The sequence below is a fragment of the Nesoenas mayeri genome, assembly GCF_963082525.1.
Source record: "Nesoenas mayeri genome assembly, chromosome: 1".
Lineage (NCBI taxonomy): Eukaryota > Metazoa > Chordata > Aves > Columbiformes > Columbidae > Nesoenas > Nesoenas mayeri.
Genome location: NC_137541.1, coordinates 43,585,147 through 43,609,105, shown reverse-complemented (window position 1 = coordinate 43,609,105; position 23,959 = coordinate 43,585,147). Strand labels below are relative to the sequence as shown.

At 34.3% G+C, this 23,959-nt stretch overlaps 1 protein-coding gene across 3 annotated transcripts in view; it reads right to left on the bottom strand.

Moving 5' to 3' along the window:
- Nucleotides 1-23,959, bottom strand: part of ANKS1B (ankyrin repeat and sterile alpha motif domain containing 1B) — a gene marked incomplete at both ends in the record, with an annotated part of 434,431 nt that overhangs the window by 387,034 nt on the left and 23,438 nt on the right. For all 3 annotated transcript variants that reach the window (XM_080342173.1, XM_080342174.1, XM_080342175.1), the window contains one exon: nt 230-310. In XM_080342173.1, the coding sequence (XP_080198299.1) occupies nt 230-310 (81 nt within the window). The remainder of the gene's footprint in view (nt 1-229; nt 311-23,959) is intronic.

Genomic DNA, 23,959 nt, shown 5'->3' with positions numbered 1-23,959 from the left:
TTGAAAGAAATAGTACAGAATCCATAGCTTCTGAACTGCATTTCCCATTTGTCACTCCTGCATGCTGATATCAATTACAGTGTCAAAAATTCTTATATTAATATATCCCACAGGAAATAAGATTATTTTATTAAGTCAGGGTTTGGCAGCTTTCTGTGAAAATCTCTACTATGCTACATATTTATTTTACGCAGTTAAATACCATAAAAACTAAACATGAGGCACTTACTTGTGTCCGTTTAAAGCTGCATGATGTAAAGCAGTATAACCTGAACTGTCTGTGCAGTTTATATTTGGTCCTCGCCAGATGCTGCAAACAAAGCACAATTGTAAATATTTTTTTTTTGCTTTGCAAGTACAGAAATGTCAGAAATTTGATGTATAAATAATCTAAAGATCACTGAAACAAGTGTGATTAAACTTTAAGAGACAAATTACCTTTAGAAAACTTCAAATAGCAAATGTCATCCTGATATCAATATAATTTATTTATAAAAATAATTCTTCACATTCATCTTCATAGCAGTCATGAACTTTATGTAGGGCAGTGTCAAAGACTAATAACTACTCTGTCATTTCAACTAGATCTGGTCTCCCAGTATTACTCTGGTAATTACAATGAGGTTAGAATCTGATTTTGCACTAGTTTTTTCACATGTATATGTCCGTTGACTTTAGGTCAGTTAGTCTAGATGCATAGAAACAGAAGATTGGTGAAAACCAATAATATCCTTTAAAGGGACAGTATTTTTTTTTTTACTTGGCCTGATATTTCAGCTTCCATTTTCACCAATTATATTTTTAGATAAATTACATATATGTAAAACAAAAGTTTCTAGGTTTTGTTATCTTTCTGTATCTTACAGAACTTATTTTACAGTCAGCATCCCATGCAACCAGTTTCACAATCTATTATGGACTGTGCATAAAACAGTAAAGAAGATCTTTTGTTTCAAAGCAGAAAAATGTGACTGCTAATCTACCAAAAGAATAAACAAAAAAAAATCCTTGCAAACCATGTAAATTGGATACCAGAAGCATACTGACTACCAGCAGGCTTTTTCCTAACTGACTACATTTGAAGCTGACTGTATCCTTTGTGGAAGCAACTTTTTTTATTCTGTAACACAGTTTTCAACCATTAGTATTACAATTTCGAGGACACAAGATAAGAGTCCTGAATTACAATCTGTTTTCTTCAACTTCTAATACAGTGTTAAACAGACACTGGCAAGCAATATTTTCCCTTCATGCCTTAGAATCAAATGTTGTTGTTGAAAGAAAATAGTCTGAAGCTAATAGGTAAAAAGTGTTTTTCCTACTGACATTTATCATGATCTACATTAATAAAATGACACGTTACGCTTAACGTATGCTTTTTAAGAATTCTTTACTACATGGTAATTGATACTTTATTACCAATGGAATACTGGTGTTGCAGACCAGTCTGTTTTTCATTCTGTATGTTTGGATGATTCATCAGTTCATAAATGTAAAGAGTTTTTTTCCCGTAAGTAATACTACAAGCATACAGAATTATTTGTGTGACACATTGTATTCTGCAGTGAGTGTAATTCTGCATAATGCTGGGTACCTCACCTCTCCTTGCAATTTAATTTTTTGGAAGAACATGACTGAAATCTTTTATTAGGTGCAAAGAAGCAAAAAATTAAGGTGTTTGGTTTTTTTTTTCAATCTGCTCAGAAGTCTGTAGATGTTCTTGTCTAGAGAAGGCAACTTCCAACTTTGAAGGTTACTCTAATCTGTCAAATTATAATAAATTAGTTAAACTTCATGAATGATAGTTCTTCCATAATAGGCAGCTGTTATTTATATGGCAAAGACAGGCTGTCCTTATCTATTAGAAGGAAAGAAATCCTTATCTGTCAATACTCAATAACCTCTTTTTATACTTTCACATAATACTTTATTAGTTATTTTCCTATTTACTGGATTCTACTTTCTTCCTTTGATTTATACCAGCTTACAAGAGAATGAAGCAGAAAATTAAAAGTGGTATAGAAAGTAATATTTTAAATATTAGAATAAATACATAAGCAGCCAGAATATTATTTTACTTGGTTTTGCTTGCTTCCTTGCTTTCTTGCTTTACTTCACAGTTGTTAGAGTTTGCCTGTTGGTTGCTTTTTGAAAGTGCAAAGGATCTATAAGTTCATAGATTATTCATTATGCATTAGGCCTTTAATAAAACACACACACACAAAAATATATACATAAATAAAACACAAACAAAACCAAAAACAAAACAACACAAACCACAACAAAAGAAAACTAGTTCTTTTTCTCCCCTAATTTTCTCCTTTATTCCAGGCACTCTTTGATGCATTGTACTTCCTGACTCTGGTCTTAGGAAATATTTTTCAATGGAAACTACACTGATTTTTATTTTTTTGAATTTTTTTTTAAACTTAAACTTTATTAATGAGTATATAAGTGCACCTATGTGAAGCTTCTCAGGACACTCATGTTGAGAGACAAAGGAGAAATATATTAAATCCTGATGACTCAGAGAGATAAAATACGATAGACAGACTTATCACTATCAGGTCCCAAACAGTATAGAAAGACACATTCAAAATCAGAACTCTATTATCAAACTAAAGAGCACAGGGGATACGAGCAGGACTCGGCTTCAGGCATTTCTTTTCCCTTGGGCCAGTGAAGAAATCTCCTCCTAGAAGGTTTTGCATTGCTACAGTATTGCAACATTATTTCCTACAAAATGAATGCAGATTCAGTGCATACACTGGATATTTATTCTTTAATAATTGATAAACAAATTCAAGTTGGACAGCCTGCAAATAGACATTCTTACACCCTAAAACTCCCAGCCGTGGTGAACAGTTCATCTAAAGCTCTTCTCTTGTCATTAGAATATAAAAAGCAAAAGTATAGTGGTGCATTAGCTCTGTATAAAAGCATCTAATTTCATAGAAAAGGAGGGTGGAAAAAGAGAAGAAGCCTAGAGAGCCCTTCCTTGGCATCATAAACACATACAATATATGAACAATTATCAACCATACTGACTTATCTGTATATTAAAACACTTTAATAGCTATTGTGAAAGCAATACTAAGGAGAACTCAGAAGAAGACAAATTAATATTCAACCTCCAGAAAAGAAGATTTTTAAGAGAAGATTAGCATCTCTTTAGATTGCCTTTAATACTGATTGTTCTCAAAAACATGTTTCTCCTAATTCTTTGATGCAGTCAATAATCAAGCTTCTTAATTTTACATGTATTAGTAAGTCAGGACTTTTTTTTCCTATGTACATCAGTAAATTAGGAAAATCTTTCTATCACTTAATGAACTTTAAAAAAGTACTTGAACCTATATTTTGTTCAAAGGATCAGTTTTCAGTCAGTGATGAATTAAAATTCTGAATTAAAACATGATCATCAATTTGTTTCTTCCATTATAACTTGCCAAAGTGAGACACAAAGAAACTGAAGTCTGTTATGCTACTTCACTGCCAAAAGCAGAAAGACCTTACTACAGTTTTCTCTCATTGTGGACAAAGTATATTGACCTTCTGAATTCATGTCATATATTAATTGGAAATACTCTTTACTTGGTAAGAAAATGAACATTTTTTCTTTTTTATGAGCTAAAGATTATTACATATATAGAGTAGCATTTCAAAAGTAATATGAAAATGACAGACTAAAGAAAAAGATGGTTCGCTGATTTGTTATTTTGCTACGGTTTTTGCTGTATGCAAAAAAAAAAAATTGTGAAGTGGCTGCTGTTACACACATATGAACACAAAAGTAAGGAAATCAGAAGTTAATTTAGCTAATCTTCATCACACAGGCACACTCCCTATCAACAGTACAAGAACTATGCATACATGCACAGAATGGCCATTACAACTTTAAATCTGTTTCCATTTTACTTCCCTTCTGTACATATACTTTCATTATATTATTTCATTGCTATTATATTATTATTTCATTGATATTTCATTATCCATGCACTAATATTTATGGTCTTTATTTGGTTGTTTCACCAAGGCGAAAATATTTTGTTAAAAAAATGGTAAGAGTCTCTAAAAGCCACAGAAAGCTGCCTGATGACATCAGTGTCTGTCTGCCCATTGGTTTCACTTAAACCTTATCTGAAAACTGACACTTCGGAATTTATTTCTTCTCTGAAATAGAGCGGCAAGGAAGAGGATGACACTGTCTGGATGGAATCAGTTCCTCCAGAGGAGAGGGACAGAACATGGTGTTCATGCCTGCATAGTTTGGGTCTGAACCCTGTTGAGGGCTGAGAGAGATGTATCATTTGCCTAGTCCTCATCCCTCTCCCTTCTCTCCCCACCTTCTTTCCCAGGTCTTCAGTATTTCTGGAAGCTCTTCCTATAGATTCTCTGGCTCTTCGGGACTATAGAAGCAGAGAATCTCATCTTGCCAGGTCAGTTTTAATAACGGGAAATCCTGCTCCCACTGCACATATCGTTCCTTAAACAAGTTTTCAAAAGCAAAACCAAATTCTGAATTTAATCACAATAGTTATAGCAGGCATGTTCTGTGAAGTTGAGCATTATTACGGAGCTATTGATGCTCATGCATTAGATAGGCTAGATGGGAAGTGAATGACTGTCCTTTGTCTAATTTGTCTTCACATTTTTCTTCCCAGTTAATATTCAAAAAGTCTTATAAGTATTGTGGAGGCTTCTACAACAGCTGGGAGAAAGAGACCCTTCTCTAACTTTCAGAGAGAAAAAGCATTTTGGTTTTGGTTTTGTGGGTTTTTTTTTTGTCAACTTTGAACATCTGTATTAAAAAATACTAAAGAAATAAGTGATCTTGTATGGCAGACGTACAGCACTAGGAGGTGTGTTCTAGGAGTCTTCAGATTAGACAGTCTGTGCATTTAGATATGTTTAGTTTGGAAAAGAATCTACCTAGGAAAATGTGTTGAGGAGCACTCAGTCTCTCCAGCTAAGTACTATGCATCATAAAAACTCAACAATCTAAATCTGAACAAAAGTCACATGAACTAGTTTAACGGAAAGGTATATAATTTTATTCTGATAGCGTTGACAGTTATATCAGTTTAAATGTTATAAAAATCAGGTAATATGTAAAGAATGGAAAGGAGAAATACTTTGAATTCTTGATGATGTCATGCAAAGGAATAGGTAATAAATTAGTTATGCTTTATTAAAAGACTGTCATATATATGTTCACTTTGCATTTGACCTTTATCTAACCAGCTTGGCTTCATCACTCTTTACAGACGACTCATCTAGAAATACACTGGCTAAGTATACTGCATAATAATAGGGCTGTATTCAGAGAGCAATATGTTTCTGACTAGTACTGGTTAGCTTTGCCTTATCCTTACATTCAAGACCAATTTGCCTGGAGTGGCTAAAAGAGAGAAAGTTTTCATCAGTTATGACAGGAGGGTTCCTCTATATCCCAGTTGTCTATGGGGACAAACTGGGGTTTCGCTCAGTTCACAGCAAACCTTAGTAACTCCAGCTTGTCAATGATGAGTCAGACAGATCCTTGGATCCACTCCAGAGTTCTGTCCTTGAAAATCCAGTTGTCCTGACAGGAAGTAAATTTAACTCTCATTTGGCATCATCCTGCACCAGAACACTGTGAGAACAGCGACTGACTAAATTATGAAAATACTCAGTTCAAAACCAGTTCAGCAGGCAGTATCTTTAATAAATAAAACCATTCGTGTTTAAGCAATGTGAACCATGTTTTAAAACAGTTGTCCAGAATATGTCAAGGTATGATCTTGTGTGATGTGAGCAATCTGCAGGGATGACATAAGGCTAATGCTGAAGATCAGTGCATCAGACTAACTGTTCCTACGGAGGGCGACTCTATACTCTATATATCATGAGTTTGGGCTCCCTACGTATATGAGGTAGGTGAGTTCTACACATTTGTTATGAATCAGACCTAGAGGCTTTGTATGAGATCTATAGATTGATTAAGATCAACCAGGGCTCCACTGTGTTAGGTAACATTAAGCCATACAATACCAAAGAAAAACAATCAGACATACTCAACTATATCTTTTTCAGTATATATATAAAATACATATATACATATGTATATACATATATTGAACTCCCCTAATAAATAAATGCTCTGTTGTTTCAAGTCTTCTCAAACAACTGCTATTTGGTGAAACTATATAAACAATAATTATTTTTCTGTAAGCACAGCAACCTAAGTGGATCTTCTGACAGGTTTTGAAAACCCTTGCATATCTCATGATTGTAAGATACACTTATGTCAATGTACCTATGAACACTGAACTATACTATATATAATTAGTATTTCCTTTGGAAGAGCAGAACTCATTCTCAGATAGACCAATCTGACTTCTTGTTTTGTAAAACTTAGATGAAATAAAAATCCCCCAAAACACACTAATATTTCTCATATCAGAAACAAACTGAAGCAAAGTCCCATTTCTCTTTCTCTCAAGAATACAGATCTGATGACATATTTTGTTAGAAGAGATTTTTCTTTAGCCATTCTGTTTCATAATTCAAATGACCTTGAATCTCTAGTGAGAGAAGTTATAGAGGGTTTTTCCAGAATACATTTTCGTGGGTCTACTATAATATTCTCATCCATCATAAACTCACAGTGTTTGCAATTTTAAATATATTCTTATCACGAACAGGCAAAGTCAATATGTATTATAAAATTAGATTTTTAAACCTCTAAAAGATTAATTATGCATCCTGGAACACTTACTGACACTTGTTTAAGTGGAATAAAAATTCTTGAAGTTCTGGCACCGGAAAAAGCACTGGGATGAGTAACAATATATATTTTTGAAATGTGGATGCTGTTAGAACTATGACCTCATTTCAGAATTAAAGATTGTTCATCCTAGAAACCAACCTAAGATGAGACTCTTTGTTATAGCTCTAGGACACACAGAACAGAACTTGCTATCTATAGAGTCTGCAATTCAACTGGCTTTAATACCTTGTCCTTCCTAATCTGGGTTTCCTCAAATGTAGAGTAATTCTATCAGACACTAGCAAAATAGACATTAGAAAAAAAGAATTATTCCATTTCCTCTTGATTTTTGAAGGCCATCCAACACCTTGTTCTCAGTTTGAGATCTGCAAAGGAGATTAAGAAATCAACATACAGTAGAGTCTTAATCCTTGCATCAATGAAATAAATCACTAGCTGTTTTGACATGACAATGCAACAAATATAAGAGTCTCACATCTTGTGTTTACATCCACATTGTATTACATCAACTGTCCACATGATTTCCCATATTCTCAGTCCAAAGCCTTCATATCTTCATCTTATAACAGCAGCAACAACACACAACCCTTTTGGACAACTACTATAAACTTGAACTAAATTCAGAACAGTGAAAGAGTACAGCTCCAGCAACTGACTTCCAAAATATGAATCCTGAAATATTAAGGCTTTTGAATGACCTATAACATATATATAACATAGAGACAACATTGGTGATATCTGGTATAATACTTCCTCAATTACTCAGACTCTATACTCCTAAGCAGACAATGAGCACAGCAGAGAAGGTCAGAGCCTGCAACAATGTTTTTGCAATATATAAGGTAATTGAAAGGAATCTTAATTAAAATGAATTCAAAATAGTACTAAAACTCCTTCTTATCCATAACATAAAATATTAAACAACTTGAGTCTCTTCTCTGGAGTAACATAGTTTCAAAATAGAGGTGCACGTCACGCAGCTACATCAAAGTGTTAACACTCATTTTTTCCATCAGCATTATAATAACTTTGCTAATGAGAACACAACCTAGGAAAGACATTTGAAAGATTAAGAGATGACAAATATATGATAGAAATGATAGTTACTGCATATAAAAAAGCACCTGTTAGGATTATATCAATTCAATATTTCCTTACTTGTTTTAACTAGATTAACGTGTTAAATAAGAAAGTTGATTGGTATGAAATTAGCTATTGCAATTAAGTACAACTGAGCAAAAAAAATTAACTGATCACATTTTCTCAGAGCTTTAAACATTGTATTGTGGAATGGTGGCTATATCAGACATGCTGCATAACCTAAAATGCAATATTTGCAACATCAAATCTTTAACACATAGAGCTATTATAATGTGACGTGTTTCAATGTCATTGGCATAGTATAGCAAATTTGGATAAGAAAGATATTGGATGAAACTGGTCTCTGGTACAAAAATTTCTAAACCAGGAAATGTTATTAATTAAGGACAGTTTGAGCATAAATCCTCCATCCTATACTCAATCAGAATGGTAGGACAAAAGAAACTTTCCAACAATAAAAACATTGAATTAATGCCTTAATTTCTTCACTCAACAATACACCATGTCTGAAATAAATAATAAGAAAACAGAAGTGTGCTCCTGAGCACACATTTCGTTTGCTGTGCTTTGCCAACAGAGGTCAGAATTACCTCAGAAGCATCCAAAGCATTACTATGATCATGACTGGAATTACTTTATCATCACAAAATTACTTTCACAAAGATAAATAACATACTTTAGCTAGAGGGGCTAAAGTTTCACAACTTTTCATATAACAAAAGTCTTCCAAAGCTTTTGGGTATGTAAAAATAATATCACCACTTAAAATTTCATTAACATTCTTACTGAAATAATTACAAAGGTCATATCCATCACAGCACCAAAAAAATATTTGGTAAGATGTACTAGTAATCACTTGGATCACTCAGAAAAAATAAATTCATCCAACACAATGCCTTTCTGGAACAAAATCATTTATAACACATAGCTTAAAAGGCAAAATGTAATTACGGTAAAGATATTCACTAAATCTGCAGTCTATTTATGTTAGTATTCCCTATTTGAATCCATTAAGAGCTATTGTTTCTATTCTATTTAAAAGCCTTATCAAATGTAGAAATGAAATCCAAGACTAAGAAGTTTAAATGACACAGAAGCTTATACTATAAGGAAAGAATCGGCAGATGTAGAGCTTCAAACAGCTCTTTTAAGAACAAAATGCTCCACTTATTTTTAGATGTATCTGAAGTGAACACTATGTTTCTTAATTCTACAAACACAATGAAATACTAAAAATGAAACTAAACATTCTTTGTACCTCAAATAGTTCTACTGGCTCATGTTTTCTAGAAAATGAAGCAGCCATCTACTCTGTAAGTATCGCAAATGCTCTGTTCAGTTGCAGCCACATGGATCATGAACTTTTCAGTAATCTCAAAATAAAAATGCTAAATTTGGGGAAAAATATTTTAAGAACGTTAACTGAATAACCTTGTCATCTTTCTGCTCCTTAAAATAGAACTGATAGGATATTCCACAAAATCTGTTTTGCCAGATACCTTCATGTAAAATATATTATAAGCCTCAGCCATTACGGGAATAATTTAATGTTCTTTCTGAACTGCCTCTTTGGTAAGAGATATCTAGAGAACACAAATTTGCAAGCAAATATTCCTCCCAGTACCATAGATTTAGAGAAGCATTGGAGAAGAGATCCCAGTTCCACAATAAGACGCCATGCAAAATTATCAATTCCAATTCTCCCTATAATCTACTATTAGCACCATGGTACATGCAGGGCTCATGAAACAATTACTACTATTTTTTTCAGCTGTGTTTAACTTCAATAGTATTCCTAGCTCTTTATATAATGCAGTGGTAAAAGAATAAACCCTCACTAAATATCTTAAGTACTAAACTAAACATAACATGTAAGTTTAGACTGGCCTACAAGGGCCAAAGGGGAAGTGATACACCAAAAAAAGGTTAGGAAATGCACTTGTGAAATGGCAGATTCCATCTTGTTTTCCTTTATTTTATATGTAAATCATAGTTATTTTGTTGTTTTACGTTAAAGGTCATTAAACTTTGATCATTTGCAGACAGGAAGGGATCCTTGTGAAATTTCTAGAAAGGTGTTGATTTTTACAGAAAGAAGGCCTGTGACATACATACAGGCTAGGTTCTCTGAAAGCTACTTAATTGTAATTGTCAAAATAATCCAGACCCAAAACCCCCAGAAAAATATGTTGAAAAATGTTGTTGAATTTACCTTGTACTGAATTGACTTCAAGTTTTGATTATCTTTAATCTTGGAAAGAAAGATCTTTTTATACATGTATTTTAAGGGCACTGTCAACAAGTAGATTTGATTGTTAATTCAGTCTTGACAGTGTAATTATTCTGTTAAATGAAGAAATAATTATTTCACCAGAGGGTGCACAATCTGATTTCAAGTAGTAAGAAGAGAGTTGTTTTCTTCCAAGTGCTGAAGCCTGACTAAAATAATACCTGTAATGCTTGGAATCATATCAGAAAAATAAATAAATAAATAAATAAATAAATAAATAAAAATTAAAAAATATATATATAAAATTATATAAGATATAATTAAATGTTATATAAAATATATTTTATATAATATAATATATTATGTATTATATAATTATATATATTATAAAAATATATATATATTTATATATATGTATATCCTTCTAGTGGAATTAAATTTAAGAAGTGGCTGAAGCTTCCCCCAGGAAAGTATTAAATTGAACCAAAACTTTGTTTAGGTCAGCTCTCCTGAGCAGCTGGATACTCAGCACCCAGCAAGAGCTATAGAAAAAGAGATTAATTCCTTAAATTGCCCTGCTCACGTAAGGCCTGACTAGTTGTTGGTTCACGGCTGGTGTACCTTGGTCCCACTACACAGGAAAAGAACCTCATATAGATGTGTCTGACATAGCTTATATTAGTGCAATTTCAGGAATATTTCTTTCTCAGCGCAAGGGGTTTATAGTAAAAGGTAAATGTTTAAAAACCACCTGTTCACTAGAATATCCATCTCTTCTGGATTTTCAGGAAGTCAAATGAAAAGAGTGCAAAGTGACCTGAAGGAGCTAGGCATCTTAAAAGGCATAAGATCTCATCTCAGATTTATAGAAAATACCTGCATTGACAATGCACTCATGATTTGAAAAGATACTGTACCACAGCACTACTTCTTTAACATTGTCAATTTAGACACTGAATTAATTTGGGGTACATTATTAGCCTAAGGAATTGCCAGCCGTGATCAAAATAATTCCATACAGATTTGATCATGCAACTTCAAAGCAGTCTGAATGCACAGATAACCTGTAAACATTTCCAATAAAAGAGTAATCAAACAAAGGTGAATGGTTAATTTCTCCTTGGGCAGAGAAACAAAATACCAGGATGCAGTTTATGGATGTAGAAATTTTTAAACTGTACCAAATCTATAGCAAACAAAAACAGAAACAAAACCTCTGACTTTTTTGTAAACCAGAAAACTTTAACAATTCAATAGCCAATGAAAGAATAGATTCTTATTACAGTGAAATACAAATTTTAACCTAGTTGATCACATAGTTCTACCACACAGGAAAGAAAAAATTAGTAACAAATTCAGGGCATGAAATCAATCCAGAATGGCTTTGGAGGCTTCTTTACATGGCAAGATGAATTTTACAATTTCAGTTTTGTAGCCACCATGGTTGCAAAAAACTTCACCTAAAAGTAAACTGATACTGGATTGTCTCTTTAAGTTTGCGAACAGAAACTGTTCTTCTGATAGGCTTTCATATATCCCCTAGTCATTCTGAACAACCTAAATTCCATAATAAATTTTCCAGCCAATCAGGTTTAGGCAGTGGAGTTCTATGTATTTGTCCTCCATGTAACAGACATACTATTGGTTTAGTACTCATTGAACATTTTGATTTACAAGGTGGCAGTGGGCAATCTGGCATCTAGATTTTGTATACACTGTTGAGATTGAAGTACAGTATGGATGTTTAAAACTATCTGGCTCTGTTTAGTTCCAGGGAGTTATGTCATGGGTTGTATGCAAGCTAATACTCTCCATTCTACCAGACCCTGAATGCCTTGTCAGTTCCTTTGGCTGTTCCTGCCTGAACCATCTAGGTACACAAGCTGCATCAGCAATAGTAAATTAAACATATTTGGAAATATTCTCTGGCATCGAGGCCATACTGGAACAGAATGCTCCACACCTACAGAATTTAAACCTTCCAAACAGGATAGCTGCATCCAGACTGTCTATCGGGCCCTAAGGCCCATATTAACTCTTCAGCTGTGCCTGGTAGCTTGGGAGAACACCACATGGCACATTCCAGTACCTAGAAATGTCCCTGGCATGTTAAAGTTAGATGTAGCCTCCCATTCCTGTCATAGGTTTGGCAGAAATTTGTCTCTCACCCACAGCATTTATCAGCTTAGAGGACACAAGAGCAATATTGGCTGAGTTGGGGTCCAGATTGATCTGGTGAGCATCTGTCCACCATTCATGTTTGTGCATTGTGCCTTTGATCCTCCCAGCAGATAGCATAGAAGGGAGGAGTAGAAGGCTGAGCCCATCTCCTTTCTTAGCCCTTTGCCTTGCTCCAGGATAGAGGGGAAGGGGAAGGAAAGTTATAGATATGAATATCCCAAACAATATACTGTTGCTGGTAAGTCAACTTCTTTACTTCTTTTCTCCTTCTTCACATGCACACTCATATTGATGGAAACTCCTAACAGTGCATCCATAATTGCACAGTTTACCTGCAAGGTAGTCCAGCATTCTCATTCTGATATCAAGCTAAGAAAGGAATCTACAATGGACTCAGATCTTATTCCAGGAAAAGATTGTTAATGGCTATAGTGGCATGCATCTCCTCTACTTCTTAAAAACAAACCAACAAACATACAAACAAACTCCACACAAACAAAACAACAACAAAAAAGCAGCCTTTAGAAAATGTTTCAGGAAAGACAAGGTAGCTATAGACCTAAAAATTCTCACATGAAAAATACCTGAATTTAGGTTCCATAGAGGAAAAAGAGCTCTTGGAAAAAACTCCCAGCCAAATAGTATGGGAGGAATCCAGAAGTGACTGGGTGGAAAAAATATTTATTCCCACCAGCAGGAAATGGGTTGAACTTAAGGACAGCAAAAGCCTTTACTAAACTGAGAGATTTCTCACTTCCAGTTTCCCAGTCATCACAAATTAAGGAGACAAAAATCTTCTTAGATGAGAGGGACCTATTTAAACATTGGAAATTTGGCCTACTTATCAGAGACAGTATTTGCTGTAATTAATTAGATGGTCTCTCCAGAAGGAAGAACAAGTCTGTGTCTTGTGAGAACAGGTCAAGGATGAAAGTGAGAGTTGGATATCCACACCCATGATGAAGGAGGTCCTGGAAGTAGGCACTTCCATACTGCCTGCCTGTCACACTGTCTCTGAGAATCCCTGGAAGAAACTGAAATGAAAGTATACATCAGGGAATTAAATCAGAGAAAGAATCAATAATAGAGATTCCAAGGCCTGACTACAGTTGAAGCAGGGCAGAAGACACTTTCTATTGATCTCTGAGAAAAAAATATCAGCTTCTGGAAGGCTTAGGTCATAAGATTAAATTTTAGGATGTTGTCCTATATCATTCACTCACAGTTCAGAAGCCTAAAATAGGTCAAATTGTCTAATAAAGTATTCAGGGCTTCTAGGAATTCATAAGGAAAATTTTACACTGGATGTACCGATCTGAAAGATTAACCAGCTCCCAATACAGGAAGAAGAATTTTATTGCTCCTTGTTTATGTATCACATTGTAGCAGTGCCATGTGCAAGCTTCTGTGTCTTTTGATTTGGCAAATAAATATTTTGCATATACTTTAAACAGGATATTTGTATAAACATGAGTCTACTATGAATATCAGAGTGTCTTTGCTGCAAGGCTTAGTGGTATCTCCAGGGAAAGAAAGAGATATGGGTGGGAATTTGGAATAAAAGAGCATCTCTTTAGAGCCACTGAATGGGACATGCAACCATTATGGAAAATGTGAATCTTACAGGCAAAATTATGGTCTAAATAGTCTTGAAGTGCTATTCAGGGCCACAACCAACCAAGAATCAAGTTTATAATGTTTGCTAATTCTGACAGGAAAGGCCATTAAATGACACCAGGACAACCTGACAGAAATTTGAAGAGCTGTTGGAAGCTTCCCCATTTTTAGAAATCATGAGGAATGTAATTTTTAGCTGGTTTACTAATGGTTTCGTATGCAATGAAATTGAACTTATTTCTTGGCCATTTTCACCCAAAGCTGAAAGAAAATGGTAATCACTGTCCTGACCACCACGCACATTGCAAATATGTCCCTAAAGACTTCTGAATTCTCTTCCCGGGTTCTGAAGAGTTCATAAAAGTGGTGTCAATACTTGCTTCCAATGAAAGAGATTTTGTAGAGAGAAAGGGCTGAGGCTTTTACATTTCTCACTTCTCATGACTGGAAGCCTTAATAAGTACATAATGGTACAAATTAAAACACCTATAAAAAACTAAATGCAATTAATACTGTGTATTAGAAATAAACCAAATACAACACAAGAAAAAGGAAGAAAGAAATCAGAAATTCAAATTATTTGAACTGAGCTCCTACTAGTTCACTCCTATAATTATAAGCATTAAAAGAACATGAAGACTTGTTAGGTGGCTGTACCATCTTCTTCACATTGCACACAGTGGATATAATGAATACAGACTCTGCTGGTCAAAGAGTTTGGATTTCAGCTGCATGGTCTTACGTGTGCAGAAGTCAAGCATACAGCAAAATTTAGGAAGAATAATATTTCCAAGTGCTTAAGGGATGAGGCAATGGAATAGAAGTCAGGCTCCCATAGATGGGATTAGGTGTTGTCTGTGTAAGGAGAAAAGAGAAAGAAAAAGGATGCTAATAAGAGAAGAATAATGACACAAAAGAAGGGAAAGGAAAGAAAAATATAACACTTGTCTACTCAATTACACAGAGTACTGGTCAACCACAAGATGAAAAATAATAATAACTAAAGTTAGTTATAGCATAAAAGTCATAGTCTTTCCTTAATCTTTGTTTATACTTCCTAGTGAAGTGGTTCACTGTGAATTAAAAGAAGTATGTACTTCTAAACTTAGGCTCCAACCCATGGATTTTGAATGAAATATAAAAGAATAATAATCTATATACATACAATCTATAGTTTGAAACTACATATCTCTTGGTACACTGTATAAAGTAACCTTATTTTAAATTGAAATAAATATAGTTACTGTTATAAGCAAAGACAGATATCTACAAACATGGGCTAAAATAATGTTCTAAATGCTACATATTGAGGAGGGTTTTGTAAATGAGAAGTATATGCCTATAGTATAATTATTCACTTCTTTCCAAAGCCATTTCCTTTCTTTGGAAATCATTTACATACTTAGACATTGAGCTACATCAAACAGAACTCATATTTGTAACATACCCGAGGAAAAACTTTCAGATTATCCAAAAGACAATATGTGGATTTTATCCTTAAAAGGTGCCATTTAAAGTCTTACTATACTGAAGTCAACCCAAGATATGAATAAGATATACAAAAGTCAACATAGTTACTATACTATACTATACTATACTATACTATACTATACTATACTATACTATACTATACTATACTATACTATACCATACCATACCATACCATACCATACCATACCATACCATACCATAATCAATATTTCAGTGTTGTAAAGACAGCAATATAAGGGTTTTTTTTACTACAACATTTGGTACTATTCTATCAAACATAATTATGCATAAATTATTTTGAAGTTGAATGATCAAAGGCACTTTGTCAATAATTCAGGCAATACAAAACAGTAATTCCCCACGTATCAGTGCTGCTGTGGTTCTATTTTTATTGTTTCTATTGTTATTTGTTCTTTCTTGCAGTTAAGGTGAAAACAAAATGAGGGTAAGTTATAGTTCTGTAATACACAGATAAAATAATGTTTTTTCCCTTTATGTGAAGGGATAAAGTTTATTTAAATATAGCTATATTTTGAAGATAAAATAAAATAAAAAGATTTTACAAATTTAAGTCCAAACCATCCGCATAGTAACTTCTCAGTTGTTACTGAGAGAAAGAAATAACTTGTTTGACTTCCAAAACTAAGGGACTGAAGTACTTTTCATAAAAGTAGAGGCTGAGTATGCTGGGACTGTTTAGGCTGGAGAAGGCTTGGGGAGGATCTTATCAATAAGTATCTGATGGGAGAGTGTAAAGAAGACAAAGCCAGATTCTTCTCAGTCGCGCTCAGTGACACGACAAGAGGCAATAGTCACAAACTTCAATACATGAAATTCCATCTGAAAATAAGAAAACACTTTTTTTACTGTAGGCGTGGTTGAACACTAGAGTGATATGCCCCAAGAAGTTGTGGAGTCTCCATCCATGCAGAGACTCAAAATCTCACTGGACATGGTCCTAGGCAACCTGTTTGAGCTGACATCTGCAGATGATTTCCAGAGGTGCCTTCCAATATCAACTGTTCTGTGATTCTTTAAATGAATTACACGTGAAGGTGTAGTTTGTTTTTTGTTGTTTTGGTGTTTTTTATTATTATTATTGGTTTTGTTTGTTTGGTTTTGTGGTGGTGGTGGGTTTTGTTTCTGTTTTTTGCTTGTTTGTTTGTTTGTTACTAAGATGTCCACCTCTTGATGTCATGTGTTAAAGTATGCATAATAGAAAATGCATCTGTAATCTTTGTTCTTCAAATCCAGAGAATTCTAATTCTTATCTTCAACTATACTGAACATCTGGAAGATAACGCTAGACACCAGCAAGCAGATTACATCAAGATTAACTCTCATATTATAATGATGGAGGGTTTTTTTGTCTTCTAACACTTGCAAGACCAGTGCACCACATGTCCAATCCTCCATACACTTCCTATGAAACTTAGAGCTAGGACACATGACACATTAATAAAATCTAGGCTACTTTTGGCTGTCATAGAGAGAAATGTGGGAGATACATTGGACTGCATTCAGTACTGCCATAAAGTCGTTCCATTAATCACCGGCATAAGAATTATGAGAGCGGTCGAAAGTTGGTCAAATGACCACAATATATGGCAATATCCAAGCAAGCCTGTAAAAATGGTTGCTTGTTTTCTCCTGAAAATCTGAATACTTGTGGTTGGATAGCAAGCCAATTTGAACAATTCCATCTTTTCAGACTGTCTGTGACAATGTAGGTAATGGGCTGACTGGGAAAACAGCAGTTCAGCCCCACTAGAAGTTAATTATCTAATTTTTGGAGGCTGAAGGAACTTCCAGGTAGCAGAGCTGCTCTACTATGAAATTATTTGTGGACAGTGGCACCTTTAACAATGACAGACTTTGCAGTAGAAAACAAAGAGAACAGGCAAGCGTCTCTATCAGCTCTTAATTAAGTAACAGATGAGGAAAGTTCCTAAACAAAGGCACCTTAAATTAGTTGATGAGAAAAAAAAGACTATCAAAAAGCTAGTGAAGGAAAACAGCACTCTTGTCCAAGAGTCTCACTGTTTAAGAAGCTGGGTAACAGTAGCAAGCAGTAGACATGACTGATCATGATCAATCCTATGACCAAGCATGAGCATCAAAAGAACCTGGCAGTTGTAGGTAAGACAGACAGAGAAACAACAGAATGGTCACGGTCAGAAAGCACATTTTGGAAATAAGATGCACACAATGTAGCTGTGAAGACTCATAGATTACATGAAATGGACCTTCAGAATCATCTGAATCAACCAGTTCCTCTGAGATGGGAAAACTTCAAAGTTGGAGCTAATTTTGAGGTTAGATGAGTTTGCTCAGGAAACTGTGCATTTAAGTTTTAGATATTTTCAATCATGGAGATTTCACCACCTCTCCTGCCAGTCGTTTCCGGTGCTTGATTACCCTCACTGTGATTTTCATCCCTAATATCTAATCATAATTTTCCTTGTTGCAGTTTGTCCCACTCCCCGCTTTGTGAACACCTGAGAAGAGCCTGAGTAGTTGATGAGATCCTGTTTAGTCTTCTTTTCTTCAGACTGAAAAAACAGCTCCTTCAACTTATCGGCAGTGCTCCAGCCTCCTAACGATCTTAGTGTCTCTCTCTGCTGAATTTGCTCCAGTTTGTCTGTGTCTTCTGTTGTGGAGTCCAAAACTGCACACCTCTCTGAATGGAGATGAATATGGACTTCCCTCAATGTGCTCGCCATGCATATAGTTGGGCTTCTCTGCTCTGAGGGCACACTGCTGTCTCATGTTGTCATCACAGATGGCAGTCAGGTTAGAAAAGTACAATTTAGTCTTGGTAAATCCATGGTAATTTCTTCATTCACCCTCTTGTCCTTCATGTACTTGGACATGTCCTCCTGAAGAAAACAGATACGCTGATGGAGCTGAAGAAATTAAAAAACTGAAGTTGATTTAAGAAAGGAATAGTAATTTTACATGCTTTATTCTATAAATGGTTTAATAGTAGTCCAGTATTATAATGATTGTCTTTCAAAACTTGATCTTATTCTCTTATTGATAGACTGAAACCTAGATACTGTCCTCCAATTCACTATTGCAAAGCCCTTATATTTTCCAAGACTTCTTCTAAAAAGAAGAGCATACCAAATTGTAAACAAATACTATCTGGCTGAAGCCAAAAGGCTTCTATGTTCTGTGCTTTGTGTTCAGGTTCCTATGACCTGAAATTCTTTTTCATTCATTTTAAATTGCAGATTTTGTATTTCCTAAGGACTAGAATTATGAAAAATGCAGCACATATGAAATAGGTAACACAGAGATTTTAGATATCTGTCTTCCCAGGATGAACCCTGAGTTAAATACCTGTGTTACCCACACATATGTTACATTGCCAGAATCATGCAGCTTAGCTAACACTTTAGCAGAGAATAATCTAAAATTAGAATAATAAGTGTGCAGTTCCTTAAAACTAGTCAAGAGGAAACACTGAAGACATGCATGTTTCTGAAAACCGCTCTTGTTTCAAGGATGAGGCATCCCAAGACTAAATAAAAATGTCCTCTTTTTAATACCCATAGTTCAGAGCGCCTTTCATGAATATAAGCAGTCATCTCCTCTTCCCAGAGAACTGAGAAAAGCTGACTTCTTTCCTTTTAAGGTGCTCAGTGATGGTGGCAAATCCTTAGAAAGGGAGATTAGAGCATTCGCCTGGGAAATAAATATCCTAGTCTCCGATCTCTTAACTAATGAACGGCTCTGTATTTCCTCTTTGAGTAATTCTAAATAAAATACAGAAACAATAATAAGAATAATAGAGCAGTAGACACTGGCTTTGCAACACAACATTCCAAGCATAAAGAAGAGCAATGATTTTATCTCAGTAAAGTCTAGTCCCTAAGAGAAAGCCTATATCTAATCTATGAATTTAGGCTAATATCCTCCAGAAGATGATGCAAATGGCTTGTGTTTTTATTGATAGCTAGTTTGATTAAAATCAGTCAAACAAAAATAACAAATACACAGTTTGTGGTAAGATATCTTTAAAAAAATACCTATGGAGTCACACCAAAGGAAAATTAGAACATCTCAATTTTGTGTGTTGTATCTGTCAGAAGTGATTCCTAAAATGCACCATACTTTCATGATTGACTTGTTTCTTGGATTTGAGACTGATAGGTTACTACACATCAGAAGGAATATGATCTAAATCCATATGATCTAAAATCCTCCCAGGCTCAAATAACAACTAATTACATGTTCTACTTCTGCTGGCCCTTCTTGCAGAAAGGGATGCATGTGCCTCAGAGCCAGGTCAAAAGGGAGGAGAGAACAGTCAAAAGATCCAGAATACTTCAGCATTAGGGTGATTGCTTACCAAGTGAGTAGAAAAAGCAAATGGAGCTGAACTTCACTTAGTTTTGTAGTTTTTATCTCGGAAAAGAGTAGTAGGTATCTCTCAGAAGTAAAGAAGATTCAGAGAAGAGTAAGATTATGCTCTGAGAGCATACGAGAGAAAGCTACAAAAAGGTACAGGAGCTGAATGAACTAAGGACTGAGACAATTGTCTTATGGGATTAAAGGGTTAAAGCAACAGATACTCTCATTGCTGTCAGCCTGGTCTGTCAGCCTTCAAATTTGCCAATTATCCTGAAGCCAGCTGCCCCTACTATTCTGCTCTAAATTCAATAGTCTTGAGAAAATGTTATATTTCTAAATTAAAATGATTTGCAAAAGACAGGGTAAACCACTGCCAAGTAAGATATTAGCTTAGCCACACACATGCACACTCTCACTCTCACTGAACACACCATCCCTGCTTTTACTATCTCACACTGTACACTTGTTCCTGAAGAGCATCTACAGTTTTAAAGACACTCAGTACTTTTATCCTTTCCACCTTTACTCCCTTCCTCCTATTTTATTTCTCCCCATGATAAATCAATTTTGATAGAAGCTTCCATTTTCCAGATGCTTATGCATATGTTTAATTATATGACTTTGGATGCCTACAAAAATACGAAATTTGTTCAGAATGATATAAATTCTTGCTTTCTTGGTTTATCCTGAATTCTCCAATTGCCAGTCAACTGATGTATTTCTAATTCTGTGCTCATAAACTAATGGACAGTCTTACATTTTTGTCTTTAAAATTAACTAAAATTGAAGTTCTATTGAAAACATTGTCACTAAAACTGTGATCACAGGGCAAAAGATCAAGATAAATACAGAATAATTTTATAATAAAAATGGATATGATATTGTATTAATAACAGCAACTAGAAGACAAATATTAATGATATTTATTATCTTTCTAGGAACTACTCAACTCTTATTAAGAAGTATTCTTATTTGACTAGTTCATCTATTTATAAGTAAGAAACTGATGGTAACTTCAAACTGTCTTCTGAGTTTTGTTCCATTTCAAGCCTGACAACGAAGGAGAGCTTTGTTTTACTTTAACCACAACTGCCACAAAATCACTTTAGAACGTAAACCACATTCATGGAAGATGTGTTGGGGAAGGGTAATGCTAGATCTGTTTAAATTAAGCCTTAATGTATTTTATTAATCTGATATCTGTCAACTGTGTGATACTTCACAGACATTACTCCTCGTCATTTCTAATTCACTGTCTATTACGCTTTCCAGGGATTTTCAATCATGCACTTCACTGAAAATATTCATAAACACCTGAATAGAAAATATTCATATACACCTGAATATAAAATATTCATAAACACCTGTAATGGAAAAATGTAACACAAAACTAATACATGATGGACCCATTCAAACTCTCTAAGTATAGTACTCTTCTCAGAATGTCAGTGCAATACTCTGAAGATGTGCTTAAGATCCTGTTGACTTAAACAGCCTTGGTAATGTACTGAAACTGAAACTTATATCTCTTGAGGCTCATAGAAGCATTTTAATTCTCAGATTCAGCCCCAGCCACTACCAACTTCATTGCAAATTGCATCTTCAGTGTGGAAGGACAGAGAGGACAGTTGTCACAGATCCAGTATAAAACATAAGGATCTATTTCAAAACATGTGCACCTAAATGTCAAGTGTCAGTTATAAATATATTAGATGTTGCCTATAGTCACTAACTTTCATTACAGTAAAGTCAATTTATCACTAGGTTTGATAGAGCTTCTGAAAATGAAATGGCACACCTGTAGATGCAGGGCATAATTTTATCAAGTGAAAGTAGCACAGACTCTATCAGCAGCCTACTATCGTGAGAAAATTTTCAATGATCTGAAGATGTAATTAACCTCAAATTTTTAAAAAAATATTACACAATTTATTGCTAGTGATAATACACTAGTCTTAATACACCATTTAAGTACAAAAAAGTTCATTATTTGAGATGTCAAGAATAGATCCTGGCATATCGTGCTAGATCAGGTACATGCTTACATAACACTTTGCCCCAACTACCTGCAGGTACTTCCAGACATGAGTTTCTCTGGGTGTTTAAACACAAAATGAACCAGGCACCAAGGTGCATCTGAGGCACCAACTGTATAAGTGACATTATTTTTATCACACGCATCAAAAACCACAAAAACAAATACCAAAATACAAGCTAAAGTTGAAAGAAACTGCATACCAAAATTCAGACATCCGAGGAACACTAGGTACACTCTAAAAGACAAGTACCAGTTGTCCATACTTAAATGTGAAAAGAAATCACAATTCTGGCACACTCTTCTTTTGTAGATTTGAGAAAAACAGATCAAATGATGGGGTTTTTTCTGTGACTTTTGTTTGCCTGTGTTTTCTGTATTGTAAACTGTTTGGGATTAGGAGCATTTTTACCATATGTTGCTAGAGAATGTATGTACCCTGAGCTTGCTTGAGATCTCTCAGTTCTCTTGATAGTATAAACAGAAGTATCTGTATAGAGTGGTTATCTAAAGTATCTGATATCAATTTCTGCATACTCATTATTCTTTATATACTGTATAATTTTATTTTCTTTAATTATCAAACTGTTTTACTGAGATCAACCCATTCCTGCAGATTATCAAGGTTTTATTATAGTCTAATCCTATCCTATAAAGTATTTTGTAATTGTTTCCAGTTTTTCAGCATCTGTCAATTTGACTAATGTAATTTTGGTTTCTTCCTCCAAAAAGAAAATATTCAGCGGAATCAAACTCTGGCATGTCCCCAAGTAAGAACTTACTCTAGACACTGAACAAAGGAAACAACCAGGCTGGAAGAACATGACAGCTTTCATACCAGACTTTCTTGAGGCTGTCTTGGGAGTCAGCCACATTTAAATGCATCTTCCTCTTTGTTTTACTGTTGGACCAGCCCTCTAGTTACAAACCTTAAAATTTGGTAGAATAAGCTATCATTTATAGTCTCTACTTTTAAAGTCTCATATCTAGTAAAATTTAATCCATTACACCATTCATATTCAAGCTAATGCAATATTTTTTTCATAATTAGGTTTTAAGAATCACACTATCATTTGGTTAACTTGAATCCAATTATATATTTAAAATAAAAATGTTGCATATTCTGCATTCCTATCATTATCTAATTTTATAAATCTCTTTTAAAATACAACTCAGTTTTTCATAAATTATGATTCATGAATCATTTATGCTTTCTGCTCAGATTCAATATGATTTTTTTCTTCATATTCAAAATAAAATGATAGTAAAATATTGTATTAGACTTATAGAAAGCACTATTTATCATCATATGTTTCCTTTTGGAAAACTATAAATCATACTTTGGGATTATTTCAGTTCTTCACAATTTTCTTTAGAAAAGGATTCTCAGATATTGAGAATATTTTCAAGTTAATATCCTTAATAAAATAAAAGATCCAGCCTATACAACAGAAAGTACTTAAGTATCATGTATTCTGGAGTTTGCTCTTTCTTTTTTTTTTTTTTTTAATTTTCAAGGTCTTCTCCCATTACTTATAGGCCAAATACTTTGAGAATGTATCATCTTTCATAGTCAGGTCTGATTTATAAAGGTGTTCAATGTACAGGCACTCTGAAGCTAGCTCTCCACTTGGAACATATCACCAGTACAGCAGTACTAGTGTAACACAAAATACCTGTAACATGCCTATATGCTGGGTGTGAGCAAAATAGTGCATTTAATGGCACAAAGAAATTATCCTATTCACTCTCCAGACTAACCAGTTACACCAGCAAAATTATCTCCATTTACTGAGGGATTTCATTTTTCTTTTTATGTATTTATGTATACACATGATAATTCTATATGGATAAATGCCCTTTCTTACCCTTTCAACCAGCAGGTTTTTAATTGACAAATTTTCATGCACTTTCATGCATGATTTTTTGAAAAGTCTCTTAAATCTTAAGATTTCTCAAACTATTTCCACACTGCTTAATTAGAGTATTCCCTTCATTCTACTATAATAATTAGAATGTCTTTTATAAACATTAAGTTCCTTGAGTGTACTATTCATGCACTAGTGCATTCTATGAATCTGTTCATCCTACCATGCAGAATTAAATAAATCATGGTCTCCTGTACAAACCATGGTAAAAAGTTACTGCCCATCAGTAAAAAACAGATCCAGGG